The sequence below is a fragment of the Malania oleifera genome, chromosome 11 (assembly GCF_029873635.1).
Source record: "Malania oleifera isolate guangnan ecotype guangnan chromosome 11, ASM2987363v1, whole genome shotgun sequence".
In the NCBI taxonomy this organism is placed as follows: domain Eukaryota; kingdom Viridiplantae; phylum Streptophyta; class Magnoliopsida; order Santalales; family Ximeniaceae; genus Malania; species Malania oleifera.
The window spans coordinates 44,463,602-44,476,072 of NC_080427.1; the positions used below are offsets into that span (position 1 = coordinate 44,463,602).

The 12,471-nt window shown below is 32.8% G+C and overlaps 1 protein-coding gene across 6 annotated transcripts; it reads left to right on the plus strand.

The window, feature by feature from the left end:
• The first annotated feature begins 6,930 nt into the window (after positions 1–6,930).
• LOC131168553 (putative serine/threonine-protein kinase) lies at positions 6,931–11,772 on the plus strand. 6 transcript variants are annotated; one of them, XM_058128067.1, is made up of 9 exons: positions 6,932–7,341; positions 7,821–7,869; positions 8,395–8,599; positions 8,696–8,904; positions 9,732–9,858; positions 10,138–10,209; positions 10,413–10,599; positions 10,677–10,809; positions 11,236–11,772. In XM_058128067.1, exons 3-9 carry the CDS (start codon positions 8,452–8,454, stop codon positions 11,497–11,499), a joined length of 1,140 nt encoding a protein of 379 aa, XP_057984050.1. In that variant the 5' UTR covers positions 6,932–7,341; positions 7,821–7,869; positions 8,395–8,451; the 3' UTR covers positions 11,500–11,772. The 6 variants fall into 6 exon arrangements, with proteins under 6 accessions (XP_057984048.1, XP_057984050.1, XP_057984051.1 ...); XM_058128068.1 differs by having other exon boundaries at positions 7,189–7,607; positions 7,706–7,869; XM_058128070.1 differs by having other exon boundaries at positions 7,189–7,485; positions 7,706–7,869.
• Positions 11,773–12,471: the final 699 nt, after the last annotated feature.

The following is a 12,471-nucleotide window of genomic DNA, read 5'->3' on the forward strand; positions in this document are numbered from 1 at the left end:
AAAGTACAGAGAGGGGTTTTTGAGCAGACTAAATTTCGTCGACGAGATGACGTGGCTCATCAACGAATCCAGTCCTATAAATAGCTAAAACTCATATTTTTATCCATTTTCAGCGCTCCTTTCTCTCTTTTTCCTTTTCTTTCTCTACGTCCCTCTCTCACCTCTCTCTTCGTTTTCGGGCCTGTTTCTCGCCGGATCGAAGATCTGAGGCTACCACGATGCTCCCGGCGAAGCTCTTTGCAAGTCTGCCGGAGCTGATCGTTGGAAAAGTTGGGTTGGATTTCGTCCCAATCTCAGGGTAACCCATTTTATTCAATATTTGTCATTCCCTCAATTATAAGAAATATTGTAGGTAAGAAAATACTGATATTTTGCTCTGAGAAATTTTGTTTTCAGGATGTTGAACTAGGAACCCTGCGGGTATAGAGCCAGAATTTTATAGGGGCTTTTCAAAGTTAAGGTAAGAGAAATATGTTATGCTAGGAGTTTTCATAATGCTATCAGAGATTTCATAGACATATATTTATACCAGTTTATTATACAGTTTTTATAGATAATGAGTTTAAATAATTGTGTGGCCTGAGTAGATGTTCATGTGATGAAGAACTTATTCAGCTTTTATAATATATCATACTATACTGAATGCACAAATATAGACAGTATATACAGTTTATATAGTTTTTTCCCAGTATATGGAGTTATATAGAATATACAGATATAGATATATATTCACAGAGATGATATAGAAAAATTTACATGCATATACAACATTTATACGAATAGTTTCATGAAATAGATATATATACATATGCATGTATACAGTTTTACTCAGATCAGTATATATATTACAGCTTTATACAGAATAGTATGTACAATGTTATAGCATACCATGTTTCCTATTACCATAAACATACAGAGTATACAGACAGAGTAAATAGATAGAGTATAAAGACAGATATACAGAGGTAGCATCAAGATGCTACAGATACAGTATACAAAGATTACAGTATTTACAGTACAGAAAGATAACGTTATGGTAATTTTGGAAACATGATGAAAACAGTAAAAGAGTATATATATGTATATATGTATATAGTATCAGATCCCTGTGAAAAGATTTTAGACAGATACGGTACAGATATAGAATACAGAGCACGGTACCGTTGCTATATACAAATAAAGTGCAACCACATATCTCAAATAGTGTGTGGGTACTGTCAGCAATGCTCGGAGAGGTTGTAGCTCTCCAGTTCATTGGGTGGAGGGGGCTGGTTTGACAAGGTAGTAGCCAGTCCCAAGCTTATGAGTGGATGCAGTTTGGCCGAGCTGAGGTAGTGTAGAGTATATTGACTTATCTGGAGGGCCAACCAGATGAAGTCCCACCTACGGGCCGCACAACTCTGTTATAAGGGGTCAAATCATGACGTACAGAATCCTAGGGATAAAGCACAGTTATGTATATATATACAGTTTTACAGTATATGATGAGTATAGTATGATATTATCAGTATGAAAAGTATAAAGTACAGATAATACAGTTATATTTTAAATTGTGAAAAGAAATATATGTTTTACAGATTATTTTATTGCATTACAGTTCAGTTGCTATTTAAAAGGTGTTCTTAACTTAGTTGCCACACACTAGTAATAGCATATTCCCACTTACTGAGCGTCGACTCACCCCATTACTTTAACATTTTTCAAGTAAGCCAGTTAGGCGAGCAGATCAGACTCGCGGATAGAGAGTATTTTGATTACCCTGGTTATAGGGTGAGTTTTTGACAGAATTGTGTATATTTTTGGGTAGATGATGTTGGAGGGGTATTTTTGTATGGCTATGGTCTGTATATATTGGATTCTGGTATTGTATAGTATATATATGTGAATGGTTGTATGATTTGTGTTTCCGCTACTAAGGTATGGATGTAAATACACAGATATATATATATATATATATATATATATATATATATAATTGTTAGAATTTTCAGGTTGTTACACCACAAGTAGCCCAAAATGCCTCAAGAAGAGCTGCTCAACAAAAAAAAAAAACAACTTTTGAACTTTGGAAACCAGCTTCAAAAATTCGAAACTGAAAGGGGGGGGGGGGGGGAATTGATATACCCCAAATATATCACTTACCATAAGTCTATAGGAGACTAAAGCCCAGCATTGATGAGGGCAGTTACCACCTAAGTCAACTGCTCAGTCAGAGCAATTGACGCCAGCTCCATGATGACCAGAGCAATCTACACCAATGCTATAACAACCGGAGCAATTCACGCTTGTGTCATAGTTTGCCAATAAATGACACATCACCTTTGGGTGAAACTTCATCACTATAAATGGGGATTTAGAGAAGAGGTTAAGGTATCTCATTCTAAACTCTACTTTACTGTTGCATAAAAAAACTCTCAAATCGGTAACTTAGGCATCAGAGAGATCCCCCGAAGTGTACCCTGGGTCCTCCAAGCCTTACTTATTTATCTCTTTTCAAGTGGTCGTGATCAGGGATCGTGAAGGTTGTTCAATTTTTTGCTACAACACACATGACTCTTCATCAAACATGAAATCACTTTCCCTACTTGGCTACTACTCTTATTCACCCAAACTCAAAAAATGGATATAGGAGGCTCCTCGGTCTTCTTCCTTTTTTAAAACAAAAAAATTCTTTTCACTTACCCATAGCTACGTAACAAGTCTCCTTAGTCATCCATATTTTTATTGATCTCCGACAGCTCATTACTCTTCTCAAAATATGTAGACTTTAAATTATCATGATGGTGATACAATAATAGAATAATAAGAACGTTAAACCATAAACATGATTTTATATCAATGAAACTATATTAAACATAACAAAACAAAACCAGAAACCTCAAAATATGCAGAACTACAACGCCATTTAATACTTAAACATTATCAACAATGAATTTAGAACAAGAAACTAAAATAAGAAAATAGAGAGAGGGTACCCACCTTTCACTTAGAATGGAAGTATGTGAATAGGAAAATGGAATACGAGATCACCAAAATAACAATCTCATGATAAACTAGACCTTGAAAATTCAATACTATGATTGCATAAATCTTCTTTAATACTCAAATGCTATTCTCTCCTTATGTGTGCCTCTTTCTTTATTCTCTTATAGGGTATTTATAGACACAAGAGCAAGCATACGAAGGGGTGGTTAAAAGTTTTTTTGCATTTAAGTTTACTAAATTTCAACCAGTCTCGAGATTCAACATCACATATGAAAAGTATTTTGTGATTGATTTGTTGTAATAAATAAAGAGTTAAATGTCGAGATTTTTAACAATGTAACAATAAATGGTGACAACGAATAGCAATTAAACATCTAATGACATATCTGGGTCTTTTTCCTTTGAGGCCAATTGAGCTAAAGGTATACATGAGAGAGAGAAATTATACCAGGAACCTCTCCCCACGTGTCCATGTGTTTGTTTTCTAAATTCTATTCATATTCAAAATAAGTTTTCCTTTTACATATTTGATATTAATGAATGTAGGACTAATTTGTCAAATACCTAACATCTAAAATATAAGTACGCAAACACGTGGGGGGAGAGATATCCTATACAATTTCCCTATGGAAGAGTCATGTCTTCCGGTACAAGGCAACTAGCATATATAATAATTTTATAAGGTTTCTCATACCTCTCAATATTAAACCACCTCAAGTATGAAAGCCTTATATTTGCTCCAATAATTGAGATATCCCCTCCAATAGGGCGACTAGCATGTATAATAATTTTATAAGGTTTCTCTAGGACAATCTAATGATTTGAACACAAATGAAACAATCTAATGAATATTAATTTCTTTTATGAAAAATAATCTAATAATTTTATTGAAAATATATATAAATTTGAAAATTATTATTTTTTAACATTTTATTTACTAATTATTTATTAATATTTTTTTAAATTTATTTATCAGTATTTAGTGACTAGTTCTAGATAAATTTAGAACTAATTCATAAAGTCATAGTGGAATTAGTATTTAATATTCAACGCTTTATTTTACCAAATGCCTCCTAAATATCTATAATTTATTGTACTTTGTATAACCCTTATATAATAAAAAAAAATTGACTTTTTATTTATTATTTATATAAATATCCTCTTTGAAATCAGAATTTTGGTCTTATTAATCTTCCATAAAAGGTTAGGTTTTCATTCTTCATAAATATAAATTAAGTCAAGATTTTACTATTCGAGCGACCGAGCAGAAGGCATCACAAAAGGATAAAACAGAAATAAATGTTTTAAAATTCTTATTTATTATACATTAAATTTGCTCTTTGAAAAATTTAATCGATGAAAAGAGCTAATAATTTTACTAAAAAATAAATAAAGAAACAAAATTAAAGGGAAAAAATTAAATGAAGACAAACATGTTAAAAATCTTATGTTGCTATGTATAAAATATTAATATAAATGGCACATAATCAAAAAAACAATTTATATATATATATTTTAAAATGGTACTTCACTATAAAAAAAACACACACACACACATAATTTTATGAAATTAATTAAAACTTGAAAAACTATTTATTCGAAATATGACAAATTGCATTCTACTATTAACATTCATAATCTCATTAAACAAACTTGATCAAAATTTTTTGTTTATCTAAAGCTACATAAATGTAAAAATTTTAAAATTATTTTTAAAATGCCATAAGCAACATTAGAGTTTTTTTCTTAATTTATCATTATTTTAAAATAATATATTAAATAATAACTTATTTGAAAAAATATTTTCCAAAATGATGCTCATGTAATCTCACTGCTTAGTCCAACGAGATTTATCACGTGTCAAAACCAGTTTTTTTACTAGGCAAATCTCGCTGGACCAAGCAATGAGATTTATTGTGCATTCAAAATTTTTTTTTTATTAATAATCCAAAGTATGTCATTTTTAAAAATCTTTTTAACTACAATTTATAACATGAATTGTTTCAATTTTTTGTGTTCTCATTTTTTATTGATTTATTATAATAATAGTAATAAATTAAAATTTTGGAGTGAATAATCATTTATTAATTTAAATTTTTACATAGAATAAATTAAAACTTTTAATTTAATTAAAAATATTATTTTTAGCATAAATTAATATAACAGTCATACCTTATAAATGTATACTAATAATAAGATTATTTTTAATTAAAAATAATTATTATTGAAATTATTAACTAAAAATCTAAATAATTCTAATTTAAATTATATTTAAAACTAATAATAACACTTATTTAAATACAACCAAATGTCACTTATAATTTTCAGGACTTCTTCAATGCAACACTTATTAAATTCAACACTTCTACATAAGAAATTCCAAGTCACTTATTTATTTGTCTTGATTGTAGTAGATCATACAATTTGTGCATGCATAATTTGTGGTACTTATTTGGCGTCACCACTATGAATTTTATACAAGCATTATTTATTTGTCAAATAATGTTTTAATGAAATTTCTAAAATGTGAATTTGTAACAGTAGGAGACAACAGATGAATGAATTCTTTTGTTTTAATATATTTTGCATTGATTGGTCCTTATTCAAGTACAATGACTAACCTTCAATAGGAATGAACCACGTAGCAGTCATTATATGCTTATCACAAGAAAAGGCTCCAGTCTCACTGGCTCAACTTGAATGCCAAAAATTTAGAAAGACGTGTAATCGTACCATCCTTGAAGCCTCAATGTCTTCTTTCCTAACTATCGTTTCCCTTCTTTTATTTCTTCTTCTTCTTCTTCCTTCTAAAGATATAATTAATTAATGATTAAAGTGTACTAGTGGAGATTATCAGCAGTGACTTTAATCAGAACATTTCACGAATTCTTGATCCGTCTTATTTATGTAATTACATTCAACTTTGATCTTATTTTATTTGTCATTTTTAGCACTTATATATATGCTTTTCTTCTCTTAATTGTTTAGAAAAATTGAAAGCTCAAACCTAACTTCAAACTATACATCTTGGAAGTCCTGAAACTGCATCTCTCATTTGATGTGGTTTTCTAGATTTGTACACCATGTGTGTATGAGATTTGTTTATTTTCTCTTTAACTTGTACGATTCATTAATCAATTTTCAATTTTTTGTGTAAATGGTTTTGAAAGAAAATCATTATCTTTGTTCAATCCCGTAGGGATGTTTGATTTCCTTTTTCAATTGTACTTTAAAGATTCATAACATTAATGTGAATTTCAGCATCAAGTACCCATGACAGATAATTTCTTCCAAAAATATCAAGAGCAACGAATTCAAGTTTTGTAAGGTTTGACATTTTAAAGTCATTTTGAAAACAAATAAAAATTTAAAATTAGCTAAATATTGAATGAAAATGTTATTCCCACATATATCGCAATATAAAAATATTTAAGAACACGTACTCAAGATAAGAGATATAATTAATATATAAATATAGTTTGACGAAAAATTAAAGTTATATAAATAACAAATGTTAAAAAAAACAAAATTCTTACCTTAAAATAATGCCAACGAAACTTACTATACTATTAAAAACTTAACTATGCTGATAACGTATTGTAAATGAAATAAAATGAGGAATACAAAAAAGTGTGGAATTATAAAAATTCTACGGTCTAATTTTTCAAGAATTAGACATTATTAATCATCTTATTATACCACTTTGTTATAGAACATGTTCTTATATAAACAAATATATTAACATTTCAAAGATTAATCACATAATGAATGATTATAGCATAGGTATATTTAATTATTTATTTATTGACTGTATGATTACTTTGTAGTTGGTAACTCGGTAGGAGCAATGTCAACATAGCTGGCTGGTGGGGATGACTGCCCCACAGCTTTGAATCTCTCTCTATCTCTCTCTCAAATTCTCTAATAATTTTTATATTTGTTTTCTGAAATTCCTAATGGAGCTGTAGCAGGTGACGCTCATTTTTCTTTCTGGGTCGTACAGTCGATCCGGTGTTACAGCGAAGATGCCCTGTGCAGGACACAGCAAATAAACCCTCCCAAGTTGCAGTACCGGACAACCATGAATCTATGATCACCCTCCTTTACAGCCCACACAAAAGAAAATCATTAAAAATTATAACCCATCTCTCTCTCTCTCTCTCTCTCTCTCTCTCTCTCTCTCTATCTCTCTCTCTCTCATCATCAAAGCCAATCTTCTTCTATTCAAATTTTTTTTTTTTTTAGTCTTCTTCTTAAATCATTCGTATTCTTCCCTTTCTTCCGCTTTCTACTGTTCCTTGTTGATTCGCGAGGGGTTTAAGGTTTTCTCTCTGAAACATCAAAAGAAGAAAAGGGGTTGGTTATTTTTTATACTGGATTTGAATTTGAATTGAATTGAATTGGTGGTTTGGTTTAGTTTGTAGAGAGTAAATTATAAAACCCCTGACGAGAGAGTGAGTGTGTGTGTCGGCGCGAGGTCACTTTCTGTCGGCATTGTCTGTATCCAACGATGATACCCACTAGGCTTTGCATTAAACTATTCCTTTTAAGTACAACGAAGACGCTTCAGGCTGAAGGGGATTGATTGTGTTGTTTTATATTTGAATTTGAATTTGAATTGAGTTGAGTTTGTGATGATCCCAATTCCCAAGTGGATTTCTTTGCTCTTGATTACTCCGATTATATTTCATTATTGTATTTGTGCTCCTTGATTTGCCAGAGGAATTTCTGTGTTTCTGGGATCTGCATACGAGGATGTGTGTGTGAATTTTGATGTGGGCATATTAGTTGTATGAACTGTGAGACCATATTAAACTTTTGATCTGCAAATGTAGCGGAGGCTTTCAGAGATCTGGCTACTGCATTATTTCTGTGGGACTGCAGGTTTATTTACTTACTCCCATTTTCTATATCTGTATTTAATTTTCAATTGCTTCCTAAACTATAGTCTCTGAATGGGAATATCTACCTTAGTTAATTACTTTTCTTATGCCGTGTATTTATCAGCTTACTTCAATGCAAATATAACAAGAAATACAGCTTTATTGGAATTTATTCTAGAATCTGTTGAATGCACGCCATATTGATCAAGTTTAGCAATTGTCATTAATTTAGTTTATATAATTACTAGGTTAGTGATTATTTGACATTTTCGTGCGTCATGATAACGAATATTTACCAGGGTATATGATATTTTCATGTTTAAGCCTACTCGCTATTCAATGATTCTGTTTATTTGTCTCCATTTGACTCCAACTAAGAAGAGTGGTTATTGGTTAAATTTAAGATTTAAAAGATCTATGTTTGCGCACATGTTGACGTGTGATGGAAAGATTGCTTCTGCGGCATCATTTTTGCATTGTTATTTGATGGACAATTCTTGTGCTTATGGTATTCTCTATATTTTAGGTTCAACTTATAATATTTCATGTTCTAGCAGTGCTAGTTGAAGCGTTCCCATATCAAATGTCCAGTTCTGCAGCAATAATAGGAGGCGCTGCTGGAGCCGTGGCATTGGTTGGGATAGTAATAATACTTGTTTGGTTCTGCCTGTATCATAGGAGGAGTGTTTTGAGAACTTTCGAGACTGGGTCTTCTGATCCATCTACTGAAGGTAATGCATTTGTGCATGTGTTTTTTTGTGGCTTGCAAGAGCAATGAGTTTGATTTAATGAACAATTGGTTGATAATTTGGGATGATAACTTGTAGTGGGAAGAAATGTTGGGGTTGAGTTGACATTACGAGATGCAAGGCGCTTTGAGATGGAAGAATTATCTGTGGCTACGAAGAACTTTAGCAGCAAGAGTTTGATTGGGGAAGGAAAATTTGGGGAGGTGTATCTGGGTTTACTCAATGATGGAATGCTTGTAGCCATTAAAAAGCGACATGGAGCAACTACTCAGGAATTTGTAGAAGAGGTAATGGTAACTTTATCCTCTTATGAGAAAGCAATCATACGAGATGCTAATAAAACCTGCAGTGCTAAACTGTTTGATGTGGAAGTAAAGGCTTATTTTGAGGCAAAACATTTGCATTCCTTTTTGTTGCCTGGTTAAAATTTTTTTGGAAATATGCTGAAGGATTGATACTTACCACGGTAGCACCTAGTGTGGTCAGCACCAATTGTGTTCAGGCAACGAAGCTTACACTCATTCACATTGGTTCGTCCTGCTATGTCCCAGCCTTTTCCTCTTTAAATGTAATGGGTGGCTGGCCATTCATTAAAGCCCAGAAATCCGCTGGACATCTCAGCGACGGGATTGGATATCCGCATCTGATCGAATTTCCATTTTAGTGCCCCACTAACATAAAGGAGCCTGCTATCCAGCATGATTAATTTGGCTACTTTGTCTTTCTTACCCTCCACATTTGTTTTACAGTTTCACTAATGACTGGTATACAATTCAAGTCAACTCAATAAAGCCTTCTTTTAATATTGAGATTTGAAAGAAATAATCAATATTTGCAAATCAGCTCATTTAAGAGCCATTGTTTAATTCAAGTATAGATTATCATGTCTCACTTTATAGTGGTTTATATATTTATATATTCCATGATGTGCATGTGTTCATACTTTTATAAAGGATATGGCACTGTATATTAATTATGTCTCATAAAATTATTTTCAACAAGTGTTTAATAAGTATTAATTAGTTTAGATTATGTTCGTTTGTTCATACTCCTAATTTAGAGCGCCTCTCTCTCTCTCAATTGTTTAATATACTGAAGCTAAACTCCATATCAGGTTCGCTACCTCTCCTCCATACAGCATCGGAATCTTGCGTCTCTTTTGGGGTACTGCCAGGAAAATGGCATGCAGTTTCTTATCTACGAGTATATACCAAATGGAAGTGTTTCCAGCCACTTATACGGTAGCTGTCTATCCAGAGAACATTTTAATTGTTACAGTAAACAACTGATATTGGTGGAATGAGATAACTTTTTTCGTATTTTGTCAAATATATTCAAGAAGATGTGCGGTCACTTCTTTAATGCTATAGTTATTTAGAAGTGTGATATACACTATATTGATTCTATATAGTGCTTCTTCTATTGTCTTGTTCTTAACTTTATACCAAACTAGACCTGCATCTACATAATATTCTTCATCAATACTTTATAATTGAAGTCGCATGGTTTTTTGTTGGCAGGTGCAAATCAGGTTTCACGTGAGAAGCTGGAGTTCAAGAATAGACTATCAATAGCTCTAGGTGCAGCTAAAGGTGATCCTCTGCAAAATCAGTGAGCATTTGTGGCTTTCCTGGTATTAGTTTTTCTTCTCTTCAGTAAAATATCCGAATATAAATTATTTTGTAAGCTTCTGTAAGACCTTGAAGGATTTGAATTTTCTGCCTTTACTGTTGAAACACTTGGAAGCAGTGCTGCCTGATTTATGCAACCTAATTTGCTTTTGTTGGGCATGCAGGTTTGGCTCATCTCCACTCCATAAGTCCCCGTTTGTTACATAAGAATTTCAAAACAGCGAATGTTCTTGTTGATGAGAATTTCATACCTAAGATCGCTGATGCTGGACTCCGCAATTTTCTTGGAAGAGTAGATGTAGCAGGACCATCTTCTCAAGTTGCAGCTGATGAGATATTCCTGGCTCCAGAGTATATATGTTTATCAGCGATGTTTTGTGTTGCTCTTTGTTTAATACTTTGTTAATCTGTGTCCTGTTCTCGTGTAGGGTGAGAGAATTCAGACGGTATTCTGAAAAAAGTGATGTATACAGTTTTGGGGTATTCCTTCTGGACTTGGTAAGTGGGCAGGACGCAATGGATTTGCCACTTGCAGACTCCAGTCAAAACCTGGTTGAATGGGTATGAACAATCTTCATAAATGAAGTTGTAGTTCCTTGAACGTACAATTTATGTGTTTCTATGGATCTCTCCATATCTCCCTGTTCACATGATCACATCATTGCTGATGTGTGCACTTTTCTATATTTATGAATCATGTTCAGATTATGATCGTTCTGATCATACAGACAAGTTATTTGCTTGAAGGTTGCACGTGAATTGCACACTAATATTTAAAAATTATGTAGTGACCGCATTACCCAAAACAAGAACAATGAACAAGATGGAAAATTTTTAAAAATTTAGTAACCAAAAAAACATTTAACTTGATTGCAGTTATTTAAAGTGTACATTTGCAACGTTGCTATAAATTGTAACCCATCAATGAGTCGGTAGTTGATCATTTCTATCTGACATCATCCTTGCTTTATTGTTTTCTTCATTAAGGTGCAAGCTCACCAGGATTATAACGATATTTCTCGCATCATTGATCCGAGAATGGGAACTAGCTTTACAGCTGAAGGCATGGAAGAGTTCATACAGTTGACAGTCCGTTGTGTGGACTCTTCTAGTGAGAGACGTCCTTCCATGAGCTATGTGGTAATGGAACTTGATCGTATACTTGAGAAAGAAATGAGTTTGACTACAATCATGGGGGAAGGAATTTCAACTGTGACTCCTGGAAGCCAGCTGTTTAAAGCATCAAAATGAAAGAAATGAGGGTATCTTCTGCATCTGATTTGTTGTGGGATTTTTATGAAATATTGTTCGTCTCCTCTCTCTTTATCAATCAAAGCATCAAAGAAGAAATTCAGCTGTTTGATAATTGTATAAAGAACAGCTGTGATATTTTTTAAATTCTTTTCCGGTCATAAATGTATGAGAAATCTTGTTGTAAACTACTATCTGTTGTTTATAGCATAGTGAAAGATGGGGTTGGCTTGATTTTTTTTTTATAATATATTTGATCCAATGATTCTTCAATCTACACTTTGCAATTAAGGGAATGTTTTTGTATGCAGGAACGAATGCAATACTCATTACAGCATTTTGTTTCCATTCTTATTATGTTTTGATTGAGCTTCTAAAAGCTAAGACCGCCTAATCCAAGATAATTTCTTGAAATCCCTTGGAATATTTGTGGAATACCTGACTCTCTCCCCCCTCTTGTCATCTTTGTCATCTTGCTTGACCCAGCCCAGCTGTGCACACCATTGCTGCCTTCTCCTTCTCCTTCTCCTTCTCCTTCTTTTCCGATTTCTCTCTTTTTTCTGATACTGTTTTCCCCCAATTATCTTCTTCTTCTTTGCCAGAACCCTAGATCATCATCATCTTCTTGTTTTGTGACTCTTTAGTGCTTTTTAAATTACTTTCCATTGGAGAGTAACCTGGTTCTTGGATGCCTACTTGATGTGACTGGTTTTTTCTCTTCACCCTGTGTCTCTGGCTTCGGAGGTAAGTTCAAACTAGCAGTCTTGTCATCAGCAGCAATTTTTTAGTGTCTTGAATTACTTTTGAAAGTGGCTTGGTTGCATCCTTCATGCTCTTGATGCTTTTAGAACAAGTTCAAGACAGTGCTTTTATTATCAATAAGACTTGCTTCTAGGATTCTCAGAATATTGTACGGCATCTATTATCTTCTTTTCCTACTTTAAAGACAAAATTGGTCTGACTGTCCTTTTG

Excerpts from the sequence above, each read along its gene's own strand:
- LOC131168553 (XM_058128065.1), top strand. The coding sequence starts at position 8,452 with ATGTCCAGTTCTGCAGCAATAATAGGAGGCGCTGCTGGAGCCGTGGCA. Across the intron at positions 8,600-8,695 it reads TTCTGATCCATCTACTGAAG|TGGGAAGAAATGTTGGGGTT; the intron begins GTAATGCATTTG and ends GATAACTTGTAG. Across the intron at positions 9,859-10,137 it reads TGTTTCCAGCCACTTATACG|GTGCAAATCAGGTTTCACGT; the intron begins GTAGCTGTCTAT and ends TTTTGTTGGCAG.